General features: G+C 38.5%; 1 protein-coding gene across 11 annotated transcripts in view; it reads right to left on the bottom strand.

Annotated features, from left to right (window-relative positions):
- LOC141964550 (integrator complex subunit 6-like) overlaps nt 1-26009 on the bottom strand; it is a 41843-nt gene that overhangs the window by 3788 nt on the left and 12046 nt on the right. For 3 of the 11 annotated variants that reach the window (XR_012634347.1, XR_012634346.1, XM_074915094.1), the window contains exons 3-15: nt 18708-18857; nt 17930-18019; nt 17430-17613; nt 16467-16595; nt 14293-14456; nt 13063-13215; nt 11346-11478; nt 5266-5360; nt 4399-4509; nt 2507-2722; nt 1913-2036; nt 1194-1336; nt 595-829 (exon numbers count right to left, since the gene is read on the bottom strand). Coding sequence is in view for 9 of the 11 variants with exons in the window: in XM_074915094.1 (XP_074771195.1) it covers nt 595-829; nt 1194-1336; nt 1913-2036; nt 2507-2722; nt 4399-4509; nt 5266-5360; nt 11346-11478; nt 13063-13215; nt 14293-14456; nt 16467-16595; nt 17430-17613; nt 17930-18019; nt 18708-18857 (1927 nt within the window). In the remaining 2 variants the exon portion in view is untranslated. Of the gene's footprint in view, nt 1-582; nt 830-1193; nt 1337-1912; nt 2037-2506; nt 2723-4398; nt 4510-5265; nt 5361-11069; nt 11151-11345; nt 11479-13062; nt 13216-14292; nt 14457-16466; nt 16596-17429; nt 17614-17929; nt 18020-18707; nt 18858-26009 lie in introns of those variants that run through there. The other 8 variants (XM_074915096.1, XM_074915098.1, XM_074915099.1 and 5 more) reach the window with 6 other exon arrangements.

Genomic DNA, 26009 nt, shown 5'->3' with positions numbered 1-26009 from the left:
AGTACTGTGTGGTGATCTGACAGTGCTGAACAACTCTCCAGGACTTTTATTCAACCTTCAATGTGACCAAGAAAACACTTCCCTTTGGACTGTTACCATCTCATATCACTGTCACAGAGCCACCATTTTCTGTATTTCTACTGCAGCATTATGACTTCTAAGTAAACTAATGTTTTCCTTCCCCCAAGTCCAGCTAACAGGGTTTTCTTCTGACTCCATCTGCTGCAATAGGTGGGTAAAAAAAATAGTATTTGTGGGAAATGAAAACGTAACCACATTTTCAATTTCCTTCCCCACCACAGAATACACAGATGAGAACTAAAAGCTGATCTGAAATCCCCACTTCCAAACCATCTTGGTGAAAGGTTTCAGTAACATTTTTTTTAAAAACAGTTCATCAAAATTATTTTTTTTATTCCGGACTTCATTAGCTATAGCAGCAGTCTGTTTATCTAGGCCAAAGAAATTCAGTCCTACATAACACTAAAGCATGCATACATGCTGATAGACCCTTCTGAATCAATTTTTTGTTTTAACACAAAACACTTTTCCCACTTGTCACCATGCAGGCTGCTGTACTACAACTCAATATACCTTTATTATTTGCTGGGATGCTTTTGAGGTTCAGATATGATGGGGATCCAGAGGCAGACGGTGGCCCTTTCCCACCAACATGATTTGTGACAACAGGTGGTGACTGGGGCCGTCTCAGCAGTGGTGACATGCTACGCCTCCTCTTCAGTGATGCTGGAGTATTGGGCTCTCCAGGACGCTTAATTTTATTCTGAGGCCCAGCGACAAATTCATCTGCTTCATCTATCATCATACCCTGAAAAGAAAAAAAATTTTTTTAAAAAAACAGCACAAAATATAAATTGTTTCATCAATTCATTGATGGAGTAAGTTCCTCTGTGTTAAAATTCCAAGTGGCTTTCAAAACACTTTATGACTCTCAGAACAGAGATACCTAATGTACACTGTAATTAGAGACAGATCACCACCACTCCGTACATCAGCATGATTCTACACAGGTTTCTCTTGGACCACGTGAAAGACAGCACTCCTTTCCACACATGACAGAAGAGCTATACAGGTTAGCAACATACCGCAGCTGTGGGAGAGAAATTCTACCCACAAATTATATTTAACATGGCGTGAAATAAAGATAGAGCAGATAGCGTGGCTCCTCCTACCTTCTTGTCCTGTTTAAATGGATTGCCAAACGTATGAAGTCTTTTTGGTTGATCTGGGTCAATCTCCCGAAGGGGTGAAGGCATCATTTTCAGGTATTCTTGGTAATTTCCCATTTGAGCAACAGGAACACTATGAAGGCAGTCTGCAACATGACAAGAGATCTTAATTTAGTCTACCTTAAAATTAAGGCAATACAAACTTCACACACTTCAATTGCAAGTGTTAGTGTTTAAGAACTAGAAATGACTATTTCTTTTCACTATGGAGGAAGAGCTGAAGAGTACAATTTTGGAAATAAGGCTGCTAAGAGTTGACCTTAATTGACTGAAGTAGAATGAAAAATAAGCAAGCTTAATCTCTATGCTAACAACTGCATCTTTAGACCACCACGTACCTAACAAGGGTAAAACAAAATAACCTCATCTCTGCTTCATACCACCATCATTATAAAAACATGTCTACTGAACCTTAGTGTATAGGAAAGCTCTCCCATGAAACTTATTTTTAAAATTCAAATCAAGCATAGCATCTTGTATGACGGAAGGCAAAAATTTCCTTCTTTCCCCTTCAGAGTCAAGGAAAGGACACTGACTGACTCAATAAATGATGCAATGTCCACTTCTGCTCCCACACCCAGGACAGAAAACATTACTTCAGGGAATGAAAAAAAATAGTGGTACTCTCTCCAAACTGTTAATGAAGAAGAGTGGTTACTTACCTTCATCCTGCCCTAATATAAGCCTGTGTGTTTTCAGAAGATTGGTTCTCATTCTAGTTAGCTGGTCTAGAAGACTGCGACGGGGAATATCATATGCATTTCTGAATGCCTGTGGCTTCAAATCCTAGTTTTATAGCAAAACAAATAACTTTCAGTTAACTCATTAGTTCCCATACACAGAGAAATTCCCCTATGAACTGTAATAATGTTAATTATTAAAAAAAATGATTCTGAAGTAACTTCAGAGCTTCATAACTGGACACAGCAGACTCAATGGCTATCTTTTCAACAAGACTTTAGTCAGTATTTGCACTTTCAGCTCCATTAAGATTAAGCAGGTTAATTCCTACATGAACAACACTAGTTGTCTTTTGCAGAGATGGTCACTGAAAACACAATAATCTTTGTTTACTACCAGTGTCCCAAAATCAAGTGCAAAAAATTGCATTTACTCTCCTCACTATTTATGCCTACGCTGGACTCTTCATGATCCAGTGAAAGTACTTACTACTTCTACAGTAAGTCCATAATAGTTACCCATTTAAAACAGAAGAGATTAACTGCTTAATCATGCAAGATCACTATGCTGTTTACCTTGTTTAAAAGTCCTATGTGGAAGCCAGCAAATTCTTTAACATTCATTTCCGCCAGTCTCAGTGGAGATTCCCCAGTGATCCCTTGCAGCAGTTGCTTAAAATCCCTACTGTGTACCAAGGAGAGGCCACTGGAGTGATTTTTCACTTTTATTCCAATTTCTTGTGGAACTTTCTTACCCACTGAACCTATTATCCGTTCCGACTCTATTTTTGTCTAAAATGGAATCACACCATGAGTTAAAAAATCAAAAGGCATTACAGATTTCCAGTATAACACACATAGTACATTAATAGAACAAAACTATAAATTTAGTTCCTAACTACTCAACAAACAGGAGAACTACCTACCCAGGGATATATTGGATTACATACATTAGATCTCAAGTAGAAAGAAATCCTAATGTGCTAGCACATGGAAAAAATATTTAGCCAGTGTATCTAAATTTATATGCTAGTAGGAGGTCTGTGAATATCCCTGATTTTGCTGCAAGTCTGTGACTCTTGTGTGTCCCTAAACAATCATCTTTAAAAGAAAGTAAAAAAATAATGAAAGGTGGGATGCCTTAGGTTACTGTAAAGTTGCATCTAAACCAGTATTATTCAGATACAGTAACATAATTTCAGATTTTTTTTTTAAATAACCTACAAACTAAAGTTTGTACTACTTTTGCAACAAGGGAGAAAAAGTCGTAAAAGAAATTCGCTTCATCAGTACGTTTCTAAAAACATTATCACTTCCCCAATTAGCACAGTTTTCTTATTATAGCTACAGAGAATTTTACTGTATTAAGCTTTTAACTGTATTCAAAGTAAAATTTTTACCCACTTGTAGTATCTCAGAAAAACCCCCAACCAACCAAAACCCCAAAACCCATGGTGATTGCAACCCACTTCCCCCAGATCTCATCCTCTGCAGAATTTGATTCATTATCTGTGGGAAACACGGAATTTAAGGACAGCAGGAGCACAGCAGAATTCTGGTACTGCTTGTCCCTACATAGGAGCCATATAATGCACCCAACACATTCAAACTGTTTCATGTGCTGAGAATGTCTGTGAAAACCACAGCAGCCATCTCAAGTCATTCCAACTCCATATTGCAGATAAATAATATGAATTTGCATGTCATTAAGTAACCAAAATACCACAGGAAGTTTTATGTCTAATAGATGCTCAGTCATTCAGAGGCTTTTGGAATCTATTTTGTGCATTCTTTAAGGCGGAGGATTTTTTCTTTGTAATTTTAAAGGCTGCACCGCTTCCCCACTGACTTCTGATATTAAACTACTGTGGTAAGAACCATTTGTGCTAAGGAGGCATGGCTTTCAGACAGTTACACCTGAAACGGCACTCCTGACACAGAGAAAAAGATATGTAAGACTACTTCCCACCAGGTCACACTTAACACATAGAATGGATTTGACCTGAAGGGAAACAGGAAGCTCGGATATAAAGCTTGAACTATCATTTTATGCCCCATGGATAAGACCATACACTTTTTTTTGGAACATACACATTGCCAAGGCACACATGGAAATAAACATGACACTGAGAGCAAGCCTCTGACTTCAGCTGTGAAGAACAATGGCAAGAGCAGTCACAAATCCAATTAGTGATAAACTTTGGAGTTTAAAGGTCTAAGCAGATACTTAAAATATAGCTGAAGAGGTCTCTCACACTCCCCTCCACCACTTACAGAAGGCACAATCACTGGCTACAGAACCACTCTGGATTCATCCATATTTGCGGTGGAAATGCTCAACAGTCTTCAATTATAATATATGCTGTACACCCATATGAACTCCCACAGGGATTAACTGCTTTATAATGAGATTACCACAAACTAAATAATCAACGCACTTCTAATTGCAAAGGTTTTATCAATACTACCTGTTGGCTGAGTTTTTTAAGGTAAGAGATAACACTGTAACTAAGTCCACAATCTAAATTATCTGATATCAGATTTGGAGCTCCCATCATCCTTAGGGCTTTCTTTAATGGCTATAAGGAAAACAAAATACACAATAGTAAGAGAATAAGTCTTTAAAAAAAAAATTTATAAGATCAATTACAGGAAGCTAAGGCACATGGATTAGTGCTCTAGCTTTTCCACTTTTGGCCACTAAAATTCAAGTCTATTCAGATAACATGTGACATGAGTTTGGTTGTCTAACTAGCTCGCAACGGACATTATGCCACATTACCAAGACACCACACAGTGTGGTGCCACTGGCAATTTCCACTCAAAGGCTCAGTACTAGAATAGCCGGGATGATGCAAGTCCATATTGAGGTGCATTGTCCAAGCTACATGTAAATGGTGACACAGTGCCATCCCCCCACCCTTCATTTGGCCCAGCCAGTTCTCTTAGTATCAGCTTCCCAAGTTCTAGCACTTCACCCACATTAGTAAACAAACAAATCTGCATTTTCTTTATCGAGTTACAAAAATAATGCCAAATTTGGTTTCTCTGAACAATGTGAAGTACTCTAGATCAAAGCTTATTTAACATTTAATGAACAGAAAACATATTCAATATCTTAAAACAGTTACTATTACTCAGTATTACTAGAAATTTGTTTATTTCTTAAAAATGTTTGACCTGATCTACATATATCTCTGCAAAGCAAGACCTTTACTGCCTAAAATGTCATCATAATTATGTAAACAAAATTTACTAGGAAGAGGTATGATGCACAGGACTCTGGTCACATCAGCCATTATACCCAGGAGGATGGAATGAGAAAAGGAACATACCAGTAAGTAGTAAGGAGGCATTGTTTTTAAGTAGTTGTCAAAAGCCTGTCGCCACTTCAGATTTGGCTTAAGTTTGTGAACCTTAAACAAGTCATCTGCAACAAGGAAAACAGAAGAAAGTTTCATTTATATAGTCCCAGACCATTAGTGGTATCCAAAATTCAACGTGCCAGGCTCCACCCCCCCCCCCCACCCCCCATTTTTCTCCCTCCACCCATCTCCCAATGGGGCTTCCCCACAAAAACTGTTCTTAACCTTAGGTTTGAAGGATTGTGAATCCCCAGTCCTAGCTGCAGTAGACTGTCCAGAACAAGTCCTCATTTTAGGCAAGACACCAGACTTAAATATTGCACATGACTACTAGCAGCATGGAAGGTGCAACAGATCCACCTGTTAAGAGCTTCACCTCCCTTACCCCTCTTGCACCATCAGACTCCCTGTATCTGATTAAACCAAACAACATTCATTTGGTTCAATTTCCATTTTCAGCCCAGCTTTTCTTTTGTTCAACCTGTATGATGAATTCTGGTCTCCAGTAAAAACATTATTGGGCATCAAGGGCGGGGGCGGGGGGAGCAGGGAATCCTTCTGGTCATCTTTGCTGGACTCTGCTCACAACAGCAGCAGCTAATCCCCGGCAGAGACGGGGTGTACCTCCAGCCACACTGCCTGCCTCATGTCAGAGCAGCAAAATCTCCCACAGATATAAACAAGAGACAGTAAATAGCTATAAAAACTGCTGCCCTTTAAGAGAGGGGCAACCAGACAGATTATTTCCTTTGGATACTGTTTTAGAAATACCTTGCTCACACTAGAGATGTGCACATTGCTGTTTAGGAATCACCGAGTTGAAGCATGTACCTATTTGCCGTGCACATTATAAACTGTAACAGTGATCTCTAAACATCAAAACCGAATACAATATCCTGCAATTTATCATTTGAAATTGTGAATTATCAATTGAAATCAAGTTTCTCCTTAGCAGGGCTGTAACATACTGGCTAATGCAGGACTGGAGAAAGGGATGTCCAAAAATTAACTGCGGAGAGCTGCAGGAGACAAAGATGCACAGAAGAGGGTGTGCGAAAGACAGATGCAGCAAGGAAATTGTTTTCTCCAGATTGAGCTTTCAGGAAGATATATTTGGAGAAGAAAATTTGACTTGCATAGTATTCTGCACAAATCGAACAGATGTTAAGATACGATTTTCCAAGTTCTCGTAGTCAAACCACACTTAATTACAGGTATTTTCCAATCTAAATGAATTCTGTATCACATATAAAAACCACACTACAGATGCTACTTGTTCTCTTTCCTGGCCTGAAGGAAGTGGGGTGGAGTTTGAAAGGACAAGTTAGAACTCCATTTAAAATCTCAATATACCACATGCTTAGCACCATTATCCAAAAGAACCTGTGATGATGATATGACATATGGCAGACATAAAATAACATCCATTCTTATAGGCCTATTAGCTTTTTGCAGCAAAATGGAAGTTAAACTACACCCCTTTCCCAAAACTCAAAATAAAAAAGCATTCAATATTATAGTATATCCTAATATTTTAAAGTCTATGAGTTGGTTATGAGTACAGCTTGAACCTTAAACCCCTTATCAGCACTTTATTACTGTCTCACTTCCTGCCCTGTGAAGGTTGTACCAGTATATAACCCCTGCAGTTCGGCCACACAGCCACTCTTAAATGGCACAGACATGCAAAATGTGTATTGGATCAGCTAGCTACAACTCTTACTCCACTGCATAGCTGCAGTCTGAGATGTCAAACACAAAAGCATCTCTCTTATCTCTCATATTCAAGTAAGAAGTTCTCAAATCTAAGTAGAGCTTCAGCAAAGAATTTGTTTGTTTAAAATGACAGCCTCCCCACAGCACAAACCCAGTGCAGGAACTCCTACCCTCTAAAAGGAAGACAGTCGTGGTAGTAAACACAGCCACAAGTTTCAAGGAGAACATCACCAACATCTTACCTGCCTCAATCACAAGAGTTTGAGACATACACTGTCAGCAGTTTGTAACACAGGCACCTGAAATGTACTTTCTGCCCTGGGCTGTGCACAATAACTTATATAAATAAGCAAACAATAACCCAGTTAACTATGTCTTTCATAGCTTAAATTACAAACTTTTTAAAATAAAATCGGAAAGTACTGAAAGAATCCTTTCACAGATTAGTTTTAATCCAACCTATTAATTTTCAGATACTAGTCTTTGTACGGTCCACTTAATGCAGAATTCTTATCACTTCTAAACTCAGAGGGAGCTAAAACCACTGGATAATTTGGAACGTGGTATGGAAAACCAATAGGAAAGGGACACAAACTGCAACAATTCAAGAGATCAGGTAAAACTACAGACAGACCAGTTAACTTAAAACCATGTTGCAAAGTCTTTATCCACTTCAGATTAATGTACAAAACAACCAAATTGTGACAAAGACAACACCGATACACATCTTTAACACCCAGTACCACATAAGAGGGCTGGATGCACTTTCAAGATCAGCGAACAGTTAAAAAAAGAGCAGGAGAGAGAGGAAATGGTCAGCAGGTAATTTTAGCAGTTCAGCTGGAGGCTAATTACAAGAACAGTTCATGTGACAACAGTCTAGTTGTGAGTGATGGCTTGCACCGTGTAACCCAAAGTAAAACTTACACTTTTTTTTTTAAAAATCGCCACTCACGTTAAATTCCACCTGAGCAAGTACACCACCATTCCCTGTTGGCTCCTGTAACTGAGCTTTCTAATGCCTCTGCACCTTTGTTTTAACCAGTACATGATTTTACATTCACAGAAAGCAGTATCCTTCCCTGCCAACAATCTAGCTAATATAAGGTACTGTGATGTAAAACAGTATCACCATTAAAAAAGGTATTGTGGCACTCTTTTTCCATTGCTTGGCTCTCCCTCCCAGTGCCACAGCGTGCTATGTTCACATTTGTGAGAAAGACAGCCCTGGGTTTCCAAAATATAAAATCACTATACTTGCAGGTTCTCTCAATGAGCTTGTAAAAGCATCAAAAGAAACTGCCCATGTTGCAGTCCTTCGCAGGCAGACATTTTCTAAATGCTCATCCTTCTGCACATTTAGGCCCATGGAGACAGGGTATTAACCACCTTCTCATGGTATTTTCATCATGGCTGTTTCACTACTGCTTCTGCTGACACTCCCAATGAATAATCAACTCCTGTTGCCCAGCAGGAGTTGCCTGCCCTCCCACTAACGGCAGCCAAGGAAACACCTTCGGCAAGGTGGGAGCATTCAGAAGCTCACCTCATCTCTGCTGATCTCTAACCCCTAATTTGACTTCTACTTCATGAACCCACCATACAATTGTTTTTAAACAGAGTAATATCCGCAGTACAACAGCTTTGCTGGTATCAGCTAAAGGCAACAGTCCTTCAAGAGGAAATTTCTATAATCTGCAGGTCAAATACACTCAGCATCAAAGTATGTCAGCATCTGTCTGAAAAGTTGTCTTCAGAAGTCTGCCTCACACTGAAGGGGGGGGCGGGGGAAGAACTGCACCCCACCTCCTCAGTTCTCAGATCAAACCGCTACCCCAAGCTAGTCATAAGGCCTCTCTAGCCTTCCCTGTGAGAGCAAAAAGAAGCTGCTCAGCTGCCACAACACATCCCACATTGTCTCTCTTACCTTTGTGAAAGAAATGGAGACCAGAATTTTTGTCAGACAACCAATTTACCACAGGGTGCATGGGTCAGGTTAACACCTGAACTGTGCAGCTTCACTGTTTCATGAAGTCTCATTAATTGGCTCCTTTCCTTACAAAGTTTCAGATTCTAAAAGCAGACCCATTAAGTTACAAGCTAGGAGAGGCTTGCAAATCCACTCTTGCAGAAACCAAGCTAAAAAAAATCACCGAATCTATAGGATTCAATTCACCTCCTTCAGTCACAGACCACTACAACTTTTTTTTCCTCAAGTTTAATCTTTTTTCACTACCAGTTTGCTCAAGTATCATCTGCAAGGTTCCTCATGTGTACCTACCCTACCTGTCTTTTAGGGCTGTTTCTTACATTATTTTCCAAAAACAGAATTACAACTTCCGTTGCTCAAGAAGTCAGGAGGAAAACAAACGTGCAAGGAAAAAAATTCTTACACACCTTGCTATCTGTTTATAAGACTGAATACACACAAGCCACTTGATAACACAGTACAAAGTTGTAAAGTGGTTTTGGCTTTGTCTGAAAGAGTCACTAGAAGGCACGGAGAAAGATTATCCACAGTACTATCCCAAGTTAAGTCCTCCAACACAATAATCTACCAGTAGGGCAGTAGCCACTAGAACCACAATGATGCAGCAATATGGGTGGCAGTGGCTGAATAGAACAGACCTCTCCTGAGCTTGGAAGTTCTCACATTCTTTTTAATCCAGTTTAGAGTAATGGAAGATTGATTTTACACACTCTAATCAGTTCTCTGCTGAACCATCAGTGTCCCCTATTGATATATATTAAGACAGACACAGGGGGAGTGTTTGAAAACAGAAGTGACCCCTACCTACCTACCTAGAGACAAACACAGAGTCAGTATTTTTTAAAACATCTACAAAATAATTTAATAGGTATGCTGCTAATCATCTTAGCCATATTCTGTACCACTAAGTAGAAAAGGGGCCAGATCTGCTTTCATGTTTTATGTATATTCCACAGAACTTAATTCCTCCATGCTTTAGACCAAGGATAAAAAAAGTCCTGGAATGAGATCTGAACGTAACACTTCGTGTATGTGTATGTGTTTACAATATGGAATGCACAGTATTTGCATTCTAAAGAAAACATCCACTTTACAACACAGGCAACACAGAAGCTCTGCATTTTCCTTTAAACAGCCTTCAGAAATTTAAGATGTGGGATACCAGGTGAGTAAACTGCAGAACAGCACCACATATACTGAAAAATGCCTTTCTCCAAGGAGTAGGAAGAGCTTTACACCCCTGCAAAAAAGGCAGGGGGAAGACAAGAGCTGCCAGGGAAGACATAGCAGAACTGCAAATGTCAACATCAGAATGAATAGGGAGATTCTTTTAGTATCCAGTGACGGCTTTTCAGCTACTGCATCTGCTACAGTAATTCAGTAGCCACAAACTCACAGAAACTCTCATTTAGCCTAGAAGTATCCTACTTGCACACTTTAGGACAAATTATTAGGCTACATGGATGACTACAGAAGACACGTCCAAATTATCAGCAAGCAAATTTCTGTTTTGGTTATGACTAGGATTATGAAAAAGAACTCCTGAACTGTGTTGGGTTTTTTTCTAGAAATGAATGGAAAAAATCCTGTGTAAGACAGTAAGAGTCAATGTTAATTCTCTTGATGTCCACTGTTATTCCGTATCACTAAACACACCCACAAAAAGCAGAACAAAAAAGTCTTACAGCATCTGCAACTAAAAGGGTTAGTAGCACCCAGAAAACTCTTCTCTCTGCCATTACCTTTATGCCAGAACCCCAATAGCCACAATTATTATGGCAGTTATTCACACAGCACCTTTCCATACCGTCTTTCCTGTAGAAAGTAATTTCATTGTGGGAGTGAAAAAAAAAACACTGGTCCTTTGGGCAGGGAAGAAATGTAGACTGTTTCACTGCTCAACTCCTTCTTACTGCTCTAAACTGCGTCAGGGAATTCCCTCTTCCCAACACCCACGACAAACACTGCATCTGATCTTCCTGTAAAAAATTAGCTGCTACAAGAGCAACTGCAAAACCTGGATACACCACACCCTAAACGAGGGAAAAGAATGGAGGTTGACGCTTACTCCAGGTTAAGGAAGAGGCTACGTGTCTAGGAGGTGAACAGCATCAAACATGCACTGGAAGCAGGTAGCTCTCCTCCTCTGCTGGAGAGAAAAAAAGGGAGAGGGGGTATGAAAATCCTCTCCTCCCAAATTATGTTCAAGAGTTTGCAACATTCTCTACTCTCTGATCTCCATTATTTTATAATGTCTCAAACTAAGGCAGAACACCAACCATTATTGTTTTGCTTTTATTCTGAAGTAGCTGCACTGGCAGTCCAATGTAAATTTATTACCTACCTAACAATGGAAGTAAAACAGGATAGTTGTAAGGCATCACAAAGAGGTTTACACAGGTTAAAGTAGTGCTTGCTTTTAAATACCCGAACGGATGGCCAAGTTCGCTGTATTTTCCACTGCTACTCACAAATACCTGATAAAGAATAAGAGACATCATGGTATTAGAAGAACAGGAAGAGTATTAAGCACGGGGTATTTAAAAGTTAAAATGAATCTGAATCCAATCGCATTAAGACAGCAAATTATCCAGAACAGTCAAGTTTGAGGTTACACCTATCACGCACTTAAGATTCCACAGTTACAAAACCAACATGCAACATTTAGTGTGCCCCCAGTCAGTGTGAAAATGCTCTTCACATTGTAACCCTTAGCGCTTTACTGAAACTGCTCTGCAGTGATGCTCTGGAAAGTTTCTGAAATTATTTAGAATAGGTATGGGGACATTTGTTGAAGGTATGTTAAAAAATAATTTATTTGAAACTAGTCCTCTGACTCATAAAATAGCATGACTAAAGTTTACAACACTGATAAAAGAAATTTAAAGCGTTTTAATTAGAAATTAAATAAAACAAATATTCAAAAAGTCATAGCCAAGCACTAGCATTCTTAACACTGACTTTTATTTTAAGTGTGTGTATATATATATGGGGGTATTAACCTTGAAAAGCAATGCACACAAACAAGTATTTCAACAGGATTAAGATGGTACATATTCCTACTGAGACAGTCAAAATAACCCACAACTAACCAAAAATAATTTTCCTAAAAAGTAGTAAGCCTTGCAGTAAAAAGGAAATGTTTCTCCTCTATTTTTTCAGGGCATAAGGAACAGGGTTTGGTATGTGGTTTCTATGACAATGAGCCTATTTCTCTAGTTTGTAAGATATGTAGCTGTGAGAAAAGCAGTTTTTGAAAACTATCAGAGTAATTTTAATAACTCAGGCAAATAATATAACTATGAATGTTTAAAGAACATTTTTGAAATGAGATTATTAATAGTAACTTCAATTTTTTTTCTGAATAGTCATGCTATCTTTTCAATTGTTTTAATTTTTATTAGGGAAACAAACATGAAAGGCCCCTCCAAACCCATCTTTCCATCTAAAGTATCATACTAAGCAAACTCCCAGTGTACATACTAAGCTATTCTTTACAAGAACACCACAAAAAGGGAACTACAAGCCTTATTTTATAGAGGATACAGAAACAAGTCACCTATTCAAAAAAAAAAAACAACACAGAAGCAACATCTAACAAAGGATTTCAGCAACAGAACTTGCACCTCTTCAAGGCCAATCTAGTCAACAAGATCAACAGCTCCCATTCAATTCCCATTATCAGTTTCAACCACCTAGTGGAAATTATTTGCAGCTGTTGATTAGGTAACATGATGGAAACTAGTGCTACGTTTTCCCTGTAAGCAAATGGAAGCCTACAGAGAATTTCAATTTAGCCAAAAATGGAACCTGCAGGACACATTTCTTAACAGAATGAGATGGATCTAAAAACAGAACTAAATGAGATTACAAAGTCTGTAGAGGGAACACTCATTCTGACTCCTGATAATTCTTACAGAAAGGAGGTAACTGAAACCTTGACACGTTTCTTCTCATCAACTGCAGAGTCTACAACCAGACCCCAAAACTCCAGGCTTACAAAGACTGAAGCACCTTTAGGATACCCATCACATTTCTAGAATCACATAAAGGGCAAATACCTGCCAGCAGGTATGGGGAGACTTTCGTTCCAAGATGTACTGCGTTAAGGGTGAAGGCTCAAGCTCATACTTGTCAAAAGGAAGCTTGTCTATTACCATTGGTTCGCAATCAACACAGGAGAACCTCACAACAGGGTGAGCTGTGCGTGGAGGCTAAAACAAAGGGGGAAAAACATATCAACCGTCTGGTATCAATGGTAAATGAATTAATTCTCTTCAAAAGATTCATAAGCAGGTATTTTACCATCCTATAGACTTCAACTCTCAGTTTCCACAATTTCCTTTGAAAGGAAAAAAGATACAAGCTCCCACAATACAGATTAACTAAATATTTCTCTAACTTAAAAAAAATAAAAGCCACACACTGATAGACACATTCTTCCCACTAAGAGAAAAATAGTTGAATATTAACCATGGTTATCTTGATATTTAAAAGTCTCCATGTCAATCAACCTATAACAGCACAGACAGATTTAAAGAATACTTCAACTCTGCTTCCCAGCTTGATGTTCAAAGAATTACCGATGTGAAACTGGACTGACTTCACAACGGATATCCCAAGATATTCCCTGCGAGTTTTTTTTTTTCCCCTTTTGAATTGAGGGGTGGGGAGGAGGGGGAAACAGACAGTACCTCGAGCGCTTGCAAAGTACAGAAACAGAACATGTCTAACAAAAGAGATGTTTAGAAGGCTAGTAAGACATGCCAAATGTATGGTCATTTCAGTAAGAAAAGGAGAAATGAATGCTGTTTTCTCCTCATTTTCTGAATAGGGTAGCTCTTCTGTTTCAACTTTTATTCTTCCTGCTAGTGAAAGAAGAGTCCATACATGAAGTAATACTAAGCAGAGAAAACATGGTTGATCTATCAAAAACAAATACTCCTTTTTCCATATAAATGCATTTTATAAAGGTCTGATTAAAATTTAATAGGCTCACTATGATCTGTGGTATGTGAAGTAATTTATAATTAAATTTTATAATCTTTTAAAAACCATTTACCAAATTAACCAACCATATACATGGAAGTAAACTTTCCAGATGCCTAAACCATGACAGCATACAGTATCTACAGTAGATCATGCCATTCTGTATTAAAAAAACTTTTAACTACCCTTTTAAAGCAAAGTCAGATCCTACTAGTAAACAGAGCAAGTAAACTACTGTAGTATTCATCTTCAGTCTGTTTAATTAGGTGTAGAATCCTATTTTCAGTTCTTATTTTACTTACCAGTGTTGGTGAATTCTGATCAGGCCAAAAAGATTCTGGGATTGGCCAATGCCCAACAGGAACACCCGTTTTAGGGTTAGGCCGTACATAAATGAGTTTATGACAACTATGCCACGGTTGAGAAGCAAATGAATTGATGGGCCTGGATGAATCAACAAGTCCATCTAAAATTTAAACAAAGCAAAATAACAACAAAAAAGAAAATAAAAAGCTACATGCATGCATTTGTCTCCTAGCAAAACTTCTGTATTAGCAACCAATAAGGTGTTTCAATAAAACTGCCTCAAAGACATACAGAACTTTACATCAGTGGTTGAAAAAAACTATACATCAAAATGTAGAACAGCATCATCTGAGAAACAATGATAACATTTCCCACATCTACCCTTCTGCTCCCGTGGCATAGCCATTAGATAATTAGTGCAGCAAGGCATACTCACTTATTATGGAAAATGCTATTTGCTTAAGCTTAGTACTTTGACATAGATCTGACAGGCGACAGCAAGCCTATCGGGTTTAGTTCTGCTGCACCTGTAAAGGCTGATAATGTGCATTTACAGTCTTTGCACATGGGATGCAAAGCTCACTGACTGATGCTGCCATTAGTGGAAACTGAAAGTGGAGAAAAGTTTCATGGGGAAGTCAGATGTATGTTGCGGGAGCAGCTTTTGTCACATTTTTAATTAGTAACAATCCACAGATCACTTAAAACCCACTGTCTGCTGGAAAGACCAGTGCTCTCTGCCAGTCCATTGCAGTGTACCAGCCCAGACTCCCCTCCACGTGGAGGACAAAGAATTTTGTAGCAGTACAGAATCTCACCATTAGTTTTCAAAGATTGCTCTTCAAAGCAAACAACAGAGCAGAGACCACCCATTTAAAGAATCATCTTAATTTTAAAAAGAATTTACATTACTCATTTTCCTTGCTTTACACAGCTGGCCAATAATACTATAGAAAACACCTTTCAGTTACTCATCGGTTTGGTTTCTCTGCACTATATACACAACAATTTTTATAGCTTTGGTATATCCCATCATATTTCTCTCTAGTTTGGGACTTTCTCAATTCCCATAAACATGGGAAGTCTCAATATTTTTACACATTTATATCCACAGTGCATCACCATTTAAATGTGACAAAAATAAAATAAATAAAAAACCCAAACAATTTCACCAGCCGTTTTGCCACATAGGAGAGCATTTGGGCCAACAGAGACACAAGAATTGCTGTCCTGCACCGCATTATAGAAAAGCCTTCCAATAAAATGACATTAAAATAAGCAAAGGAGGAAAAAAATATATATAGCAAGAAAAAGGTGATTCAAAAATGAAAGCAGGAATAAAGCTGGCTATGCTAGGATGCTCAGGGGATCCTAAAAGTTATTATGTTTCTGACATTCCAGGAACATCCTCATTTCCTAAATATGAACTGGTCAGCTCTCTCTCCTTCCTTTCAGCCATGAATTTCTGCAAATCTGAAAAACTGTTCCATGTTAAGAGCGCATTTTCCTCTTCCCTGTTATGCATTTTACTTACAACTAGCAAAACAATTCTTTGTTCTTTGCACAGTTTTTCTACTTGCAACTAAGAACACTCAACTGAAACTTACTGTGATCAATCAGCAGAATGAAACCATAGAGAAAATTAAGCATCAAAATTACTTTAGAGATGTTTAAGTGTTTAAATACACTAGTCCTGATTATTTTAAAAACAAGTTTTGAAAACACTGTACCTCAAGCTTTACTACTTCCTGCAAACATTCACTTTTCTCAGTCCCAAAAAAGAGGTAAGAAGAGTGACAGGAGAGCTAGCAAGCAGGTAGATCATCCATACATATACGTGCAAAATACTGCACCTTACCAAGGATCAAATAACACTTGTAAAAATGTAACGAAGACAAGACCGAATATAAATAAACATTAAACTACTCAAAAGCAATGAACAATACATCCATTATGATTTAGAGTACTTGAAGAGACACCAGGGCTCTATCACTGAAGCATATAAGCCTTATAGCTTAATCACTTTTTTAGACTGTATTAGGCATCTGATGAATCCTGTACACTACAGTAAAAAGCTGGTAGGAAGGACACCAAAGACACCTAAGGACATCTGCATGCATACAAAATGTTTCCTCTTGAACATGAGAGGGGAAAAAAAAAGTTACTATACCTTCTCCAATAGGAGCTGGATCTGGTCCTGACTTTTCGAAGTTAATAACAACTCCACTTTGGACTTTTTGAACTAGAGACTCTAAACATTGATTCAACATTCTTTGTGTCCGAACACAGTAAGAACGACCTACACAAGACATAAATTACACACAGAAAATACGAAAGCAGATTTTGAGTAATCTTAATTAAGGAAGACATTTTGTTACGTAAGTCACACTGCCAAGGCTTTCAGTTCTATCCAAATAATAGCAAAAAACTTTGCACAAGTTTATGTAAAAGGCTAAATACTTTACAAACGCAATACAACCACGGGAAAAACAAAACAAAACAACCTGCTGAACTTTTATTCATTAGTAAAAAAGGCCATTAAAGCTAAATCAAGCTGGTCAGAAGCCAAGTTTATAAAGGCCTTTAAGAATGCCTGACTTCACCAAGTCTGTGCAATCTATCTGCTTTTGTCTACCCAAATCTTACCAGCTCTTATACACACCTGAACTTCCCCTCCCACACAACATTTTTTCAAGCATCAATTAAAAATATTCTGATCAGCATCTCAAGGAACAGGCTGCAGAATTAATTAAAATTTTAAGATTAAATTTAGCTTATTAGTCCTGCAGCAGAATTCAGATCTCCATAATACCTGTCCCACTCAATTCAACATTTAAATTAAAAAATCTGATGACTGAACAAAGCCAACCTCTGGAAGGACAATAAGAAATTTTCCAGTCCCTCCTACTGGTGCATTAAGAAAATGCTCTCACATCTAGAAGATCTGAAATAGGAATACTGTTTTATCTTAAAAAGTTCTACTGGAAACCAACCTCAAAAAGCACCACAGATTCACATAGACACCAAGTAATGCAGATGGAGAATACAGCAAGAGGTGAAGTTGAATCAAAGGAAAAGAAATATTTTAAGGCAAATGCCAAATTCAAACCAAAACAAATTAACATCCAGTTACCTCCTGTAACTTCACACATCTGTGTGATAGCAGATTCATCAGTAGGCACACTCCCAAGCTGCTCTGGTTCAGCAGATGCAGCTCCTGGCAAACGCAGCACTAGAGCAAACAGCCTTTGATCCCAACGAAATGGTTCTTTGGTTAGTTCACTTCCAGGCAAAGGAGAATTCAAAGGAAGATGAAGCTGGTAAAAAAATATTTAAGAATATTTTCAAGTATGTGACAAACCATCTAAAAACATAAATAGCCGAATTCATTCATTACTCTGTAAAGGACCTCATTTCTCCCCTATCCACTAATTTATCTAAAGTTATATTCTGGAAACCCACTACAGGGTTGTGAATTTAAGGGTCAGGCAATGACAGCATATCTAGTTTTTGTTCTCTGTGAAACATGCTGATGAAGCAGAAGTACTATTAGCAGAAAAAACAACTAATATTCATCTCCGCATAGTGCCAACTTGCAAGATCATAACTTGAAATAATTTAACCCAAGTTTACCTCCTCTTGAACTCCAGCCGTATTTGTCAGTTTGTTTCCATCTGTGATGGTAATCAAAATAGATGGCTCCAAAAAGAATGGATTCCTTCCCTAGAGACAAAAGCACAGGAATGCTGAGAGTAACCTTAACCCTCAGTTATAGGCTTGTATTTTTGTCATTATAAAATAAACAGTAAGATAAGCAACCTTTCAAAATAATCCTGTAATTTTCTTTCAATAGGTGTGGAACCATATAGAACTATGTAAGATGTGCCACTCTGTGCACTCACAAACACCCCCTAAAGACATTTTTAGAATTACTAGTCTTCTTCCTCCAGTTAGTATGAAACCCCTCTAGCCCTCAAAAGCAGTATATAAATTGGAAATAACTGAAAAACTAGAATTTCATTATGAGAGCGTGGCAAAAAAACAGAGCACTTCTAACTTGACCCTTCAATTGTGAGAGATGGAAAGTCAGGACATTAACTACAGATAATACAAAACTGCAAAGCAGATGTGCCACCATCCATTGCACATACTCCCATACAGCAATTTTCTATCTACACTTGGGGTCAAATTATACTGCTGCTTCTTTTGTAGTTCAATAAAGAAAAAAGTGATAGTACATTCCAGGGTATGTTCAGCAGACATAATAAGAAAAAAAAAGAAAAAAAGAAAAAAGTTCACAGTTTAAGTTCTAACACAGCTATCGAATATTTTTTAAAAATGTAAAATTCAAAACCAAACTTGGACCACCAAAATCCCCCAAAATAGAAACGACTATAAACAGATTTGTTACCTGTCCATAGTTGTCTATTCCAGACACTAATCTATTGAGATTTAACAAGTCAAATGATGACCTGAGTGCCTGACCAAGGGTTGTTAGTCCTGAAGCCTGGAGATTTTTCAATTCATTCATAAATGTTGCATGGTTCTCCTTCCATCCAGCCTATTACACAAAACAAAAAAGCTTATTAGTTATTCTAGGAACAAACTGCAATCAACTGCCAGTTATTGTTTATCTCCCTTCCCACCAAAAATTAGATTATATTCCCAATTAATGGATACACTGAATCATTTACACGCTACACACACCTAATCCATGTATGCACAACTTGATGTGAAACATACAGTTAAGTCTGCAATGGGAGACTGGAGCATCTGTCAAACATCTGAAGAAAACTTGGAAATACCCATCTCTTACCATAAAAACTGCTGTAGAAGTAATGCAATTAATAGAAGCATTTGGATTTAGCGTGTGAATGTTGTATTAGAAGAAACTGTCAAATTCAGAAGTCAGAAATGGAACTGCCAAAGTAATAGCAATGATAAAACTAAGAAAACCAGCATAATGTTGCTGCTTCTTCTGACATATATCCATTCCCCCTTCATCCTTTCCGCCATAAATCAAGGCTGGAAGGAAAGAAAGGGTGCATTTGCAACATGTACTAATGCAGGAATTAAAACAAAACGAAAGTCTAACAGCAACAGTTAAAAAGAAGATAAAGTAGTAATAGTAACAGTGCTTCCTAGTCACATCCTCCCCTTCCCACAATTTCCCCAAGTAGGAAGCATGCAAGAACAACAATTCAGTAGAAGGAATATTTTTTTAAAAAAATCATAATCAGCTATTTTTAATATTACATTACTCTTACTCAACTTTTCCATTTTTCTTGTACTTCCTCCCACCACAGGCTCAGTTCATGCCTTTTAATGTCCCATCAAGCACCCTCCATCACCTGCACATTACAAACCCCCTGCCTTTCTCTATACTTTGGTATTTCAAGTGCCAGCCCTCTAACTACACTCTTCTGTCCTTACTTCCCAACATAAAATTTTCTTCTAGGGAATAGTTGCAAACACCCCATGTAACAGAACTAAATCACTGTTTAGAGTGTCTCAGTATCACAGCTTGAAATTTTGAAAAAATTCTGGAAAGAAGTTATTGCTGACAAAGCCTGCAGACCATTCAGAGGAACAACAAAAAGGGATGAGGGTGGATGGATGGATAGGTCAGTTCTACCAAGCACTCTGGATCCTGTGGTAAACAGGGCTAACACACATCACCATCAGTTGTGATTCACATACCCTTCTCTTAAAAAGTGGTATAATGCAGAGCCAGGAAGCTGTTTTAGAAACCACTAGCTCACAGGGAATTGGTACAGGATTTAAGCTACTTCACCTAAAAGAGGCAAAGCTTGAAAATCCCAGATATTCACACAATTATCAGCCCTGCTATCACACCATGCTCTCCAAACCACTGCTGCAATAAGCAAGCAGTTATTCACCCAGGCTCGCTGTCATCCCATGCTCCACAAAGAACCCTAGTTGTGAAGACATGGAGAGAACCATTTCAGACACTGACTTTTGCTGGGAAAACCTCCGAGCAACACATCCTCCCGATGAAGCAGGCTCTCTCCTCCCCAGTGCAGTGGGTTCAGCTGCTATCGCCTGCTGACTACACTGTGCTGTCCCAAGAACAGGACAGGATCTTCCTGTACTTTCTGAACAGCTACATCCCACTGTCAACCTTTAGTACACACTGTGGGCTGCATAGATAGTCACAGGACAGAGAAGTAGTTAGGAGCCCTAGACAAATACAAGAATGGAATAGAAAGGAAGGACATGAGATGATCAATCTCTCTGCTGAGTTCTCAAGCCTAACCTAGGAGAGGGCTTCTGCTCAGAATGAGGAATTATCATAAGGAGCTTCAACAAAAACAGTTTTTGGTCAAGTTTAGCTCCCTGAACCAGTTCTTCAAGCTTTAGATTAATGCAAGGGAGACAGAGAAAAAAAACTCTGTGAGAGGGCAAAGAAAGAACAGACTTTCAGCAGGACTGGCCCAGCTTTATCATCAAACTGCACTTGATGCTCAAAGGAACAGCATAGTTCGATCAACCAGGTAATTCTCAATAGAACATCATCAACACCCCCTCAACTACAGCATCTCATCAGCTGAGTTCTTCCTACAGGTGCTCTCAGCCCAAGGCAAGAACAAAGTACAAACACAGAGTCATTACTTTGGACTAAAAGTGATTTAGTTAATGATCTTTTTTTCAGGGTAAAAGAACAGCAAACACCAACAAGATGATTTGTGTTATCCTAAAAAAAAAAAGCTTGCCTTAAAACAATTTAAAGCAAACATGAACAATTACCAAAATGTACGAATTCTACCATGAATTTTAACGTAGGTAAAACTGCTTCATTTTGTCTGGTAAAAACACCTATCAGGTTAGTCCATCTTCTTGGGAATAACCAGGCTGTAGTTCAAAAAAAATGTTTTCCAGCAAAGAATGCTGTTTGAGTTACTTTGTTGCAAAAGCACATGGGGGGAATAAAATATTTACAAAGGAAACACTATTCCTAGCCTGCAACTCTTCATTTGAGCTCTAATGAATTTAGGAGTATTTGTTTGTAGAATAAACAGTAACTATCTTCATTGATATTTGGAGATTTGGGTATTTTCCTTTTCTGAAAACGTTTGCTTGGCTTCCAGCTCCTACTGTGTTTGATCTAGCTGCAGTGTGGTCAACTGCCTGCAAAATAAGCTGCCATCTTCTCCATGCATAACCAAGTAAACTGAAGGTGCAAGGAGCAGCTGATCACCACTGGTTTGCCTTCAAAGAATATTATTTTTCATCTTACAGCCTCTCACAGGATCTTTAAAGATAAAGCTGAGGAGAGTTGTACCTTTTAAGTAAAGAGAGTAATACTGAAGAATTTCTAATTAAGTAAACAAGGGCAGCAAACGTAAGATTTCCTAATTCCACATCCAGAGTTTTAAACAAAGGTCTCATTAGTTAGTGTGCTACATTCACTAGCTTATCCTCAAACAAGCTTTTTGAATTGAAATCACCAAAATTAATGACAAGAAGGTGTACTTCTGTAAAATGTTTTTTCCAGAAATAGTCTAGCCAATGTATATAATTAAACAAGTATTTCAGGGACAGAAACTAAAGCCCCAAAGATCTCTACGTATTCTCCTCTCCATATATACGATAGAGCAAAATTGTCAAGTACATAATACAGAGCATATGCATAATGAGTTCAACAAAGCACTTTAAAGTGATTAAATAATAATCCTTCCTAAATTCAAAATACTGACACTAATGCCGCTTAGAAAAAAACACTTGTTTTTATATAGTACTACTTCCATTTGCCAACAGAAACATTAATCACCAAAAAAAACCCCTCACCAACCAAAAAAACAACCAAAACCTCACAACCTTAGAGGACCATATACAAACATATTCTACGAAACTACATGTACTCTACAGGTCAGTAATTATGAAGTCAGAACTAAACATTAATTATTTTAGTTGTTTATGAACCAAATCTGTGTAATTTCTCATCATCTTCAATATTACACTCCTACTTAGTCTCTTTAATGTCCAGAATTTATTAACAGGAATCTGAGCAGCCTTTGTCTTGCTACTGTTACTAGCTTCTCCTTTGACAATTTATATGAACAAATAATTTTACCCTGTATACACATACCAAAAGACTTTAAAAGATATCTGGGGAAAAAAAAAAAAAAAAAACAAACACTATAAGCAAAAAATCTCATCCTGTTTGTTTGTGCCAAGAACAGGCAAAAATGCAGTGTCATTTAGCCTTCTGTGTTGACAACTGCACGCTTTGGATACCATCCTACAAAACCCTGAGATTTGGAAGTAGCATAACCACCTTCCAGCTCCTGGCTTCTGCCTTTACAAGCAAATCATACTGAAAAAATAGCATACTTCAAAAGTAACGTTTTTTTTCTGGTGACTTAGTTTTCAGACAAACCCATGCCCCGTTCTATTTCATCATACAGCTATAGAAGCATTTCAGCTGCTTCAAGAGACAGACAAGGTCAAAATAGCTTATTTTGGCAACAGACAGACCCAGATTACCCAGAATTCAGACAAAGGTGAAAAATCTATAGCAAAGAGGAGAGGGTCTTATTTACACCAACCAGAACCAGGAGTAACTGAACATCAAAAGGAAGAGAGTTGAGCAGCAAAAGAAAATCTCATTCGGAACCAGTAGCTTAAAAAGACCTTCAAGACTTAGGAAAAACAAGAGAAGCAGACTTCAGTTGCAAGAGGAGGGAAAGAGAATCTTATAATAAGTGGGAAAAATAAAACAAAACACCCACACTACCTTTATCAAATGAAAAAGAGCAGGGGGGCTAGAACTATGTGATCTTTAAGGTCCCTTTCATCCCAGAGCATTAAAGTACAAGTAAAGCACACGTGTCATAATCTCAGCTACACTGACTTAACTATCAATGACTGGGTTTATTGTAGGGGTTTTTTTGTTTGATTGGTTGTCAGCTTCAGTTTTGATTTTTTTCCCCCCAAACAATACTTTTTTTGGGCAGCACGTTTGTTTCCAACTATCTCTTAGCACAGTTTGGTGAGCCTACTGGGGCAGACCGAGGCTGGGCACTAGAGCACAAGAACACCAGGTCCAAACCAGTCTCTCCGGATTTCACCAGCTCCATGAAATCCAGGGAGCTGGTGATCCTGAGGCTGCAAGTCTTCATCTTTATTGCTTCTACAGGCAATGCCAAAAGACAGAACCGTAGAATTTATTGTTCACTGGATTGCTTTCAGATCAGATTCAAAAATTGTAACATTACTAAAAATAATTTTCCAAGTAAGACAATTTGCAATCCAGCATGCCAATCACAACAGCCTGTGTTACACTAAGTACTCAATATTTACTTAAACATACAGACTTTTAAGGTTCTGCTAATGTTTCCCTAGAAAGAAGAATTGGATTTTAGATACTACAAATTGTTTAAAGTATTTAAGTTTCTCAGTAATTCAAGTTATTAAATGCACCCATCTAAGGAAAACCAAGACTCATTCAGGAGAATGTGCCTGTGGCATGCCAGGTTGTTGGTGACTTCCATTTGGAAAAAATAAGGGAAGAAAAAAAATCCAGCTGTTGAAATCTAAAACCACTCCTGCTATGGAATTCCCAAGTAGTGTGTGAAGACAGTGAAACCAGCAGACTAACTTGTCTTCCAAATCATCAGAATAGTTAATTTTTAAGTTACCCTTCTGTTCACTGGTAACTGTACACAGGATCACCACTCAAACCTGTTCATGTCTGTGTGAGAATCAAGCAGGTATTTCCTTTCTAGGGAACCGAAGTATTCTTTTGGTCCCTACTCAGTGCCAGAGGCTGCTTCTCAAATGCCAAAATATCTTCAACTCTTTGTGATCTGAACACAACCCCAGCATTGCTCGGTGCATTTGGCAGCAAGGAATAAAATTTAGCAAAGGGGGAGAGGAGGAGACGTCCTGGTACCACATGTCTTCCCCACAGACAGGGTTATGCTGTTTGTTGCTACAAAACAATCAATGACCACACTACCTCCCATGGTTTTTATTTGATGTTCAGAGATTTGTAACCTACATCACCTACTAATTTCATCCTCACAAATGTTTGTCTGCACTGTGCAAACGAGGCAGAAAGAAGAGCTCAAAAACACAGACATTGACTCCCCTCCAAATACTTACGAATTCCATTTTTGAGGCAACAGAGCTCCCAAGCTCTATCTATACCTTGGCCACAGAGTAACTCTTCTCTCATTTCAGTACCTGCGCTCTCTAGTTACTTTTGTGCAACACACCAGTCCTGTCACTGCACAGTATCAAACAGCTCTTAGTAAAGAAACTCACAAGATCAATTCTTTTTTGTTCTTGGCACAGGACAGCATCACAACACCCACCTCTGAGACAGGAGATTAGCATACCTCCAGCACAGAATGATACTGGCACACAGGCCTGAAATCAGCTTATCATAGGGGCAGTGCTGAACACAATGAGCCAGCCTGGATGCAAGCTGTACTGTCCTGGATTTGGAGGACTAGTGAGTGCTGGTGGATGTACATCAGCAGATCTTACTGATCTGATTCAAAGCTTGTGGGAAGAGAAGGAAGGTTTGATGGGACCAAGCCAGCTGTATGCAATTGCTGTTGCTGTGTTAGGTTCTCCAGCACACAGTAAATCTTTTATATTACTAGTTTTATTCCCCACTCTTCCAAGTCTCCCCTTGCCTTAGACAGGGGGTTGAAACAGACAGCTGCTACCCCTATCCTTTGTTGCAACAAAGGAAGATTCTAGGGCAAGGATGGATGAAAAGACAAGTATGCCATGGTTAACAAGCCAGGGGAGCCTATCTTTAGCTTTCCACATGGAAACCCAATTTTGCACAACAGCAGAGAAACCAGAGTTTCAGGGTAAAACTTAAATATGACCCTACTGTAGGCACAAAAAAACCCAAGTCCTGGTTGCTCAAGCAGGTATACACAGCTGCTTACTATGAGAGCAGCCTAACAAAAACTCCCACATTTTCAGTTCTCATTTGAGGAGTATTTTAATGGATAGTAAATTCAGATTTAAAGGACTTACTCAATAGGCCCACAGAGCATTCAAGTACAGTGAAAAGTCTACAGAAGCATCTGTCACTTGGCCCTCCCTGACCTTAGAGCTAGTGAGTGACAGGTTAGCGTTGTAAGGCTAAAGCGTTGTGAATAGTAAGCGAATTGTTTCTTCCTGTCAAGTTATTTCTGATGGTTTTGTAGGACACTCAAACTGAAACCTGGTGGTCAAGTGCTTCTTTAAATCCAGAGCAGACTTTTTAAAAACTTTATTTTTTTTTAAACACTTGCTTGAGTCCCAGTCAAATAAAAATAGTCACAGAAGTTTAATCATCTCCAAGAGAACAGAGAAGCATAAACTGAATCATAGAATAACAGGTTGGAAGGGATCTCAAGGATCATCTGGTTCAACCTTTCTTGGCAAAAGCACTGCTTTAATACATCTTTTTTTCTAAAGAAACTGGAATAGATGATTCCTTTAATCCCACATCACCGAGACATTTTGGCACTACTTTTTGACCACTGTCACTTTGCTTGTCCTCCATCTCCACCCATTTCCAAGCACCACAATCCTTCGCTTTTCTCCAGCTCTAGGACTATGTACTTTGATAACAAACACAGTCTCTACTCCCATCACCCAGATTACTTTTTCCTACAAAACTGGAAACAGCCTTAGCGCAAGGAAGAACATGTCACACACTGGCTACCTTTAGGTCAGTAAG

This window comes from Athene noctua, chromosome 11, assembly GCF_965140245.1.
Source record: "Athene noctua chromosome 11, bAthNoc1.hap1.1, whole genome shotgun sequence".
NCBI lineage: Eukaryota > Metazoa > Chordata > Aves > Strigiformes > Strigidae > Athene > Athene noctua.
Note: the sequence above shows the minus strand (reverse complement) of the source record. Positions and strands in the feature narration are given on the sequence as shown.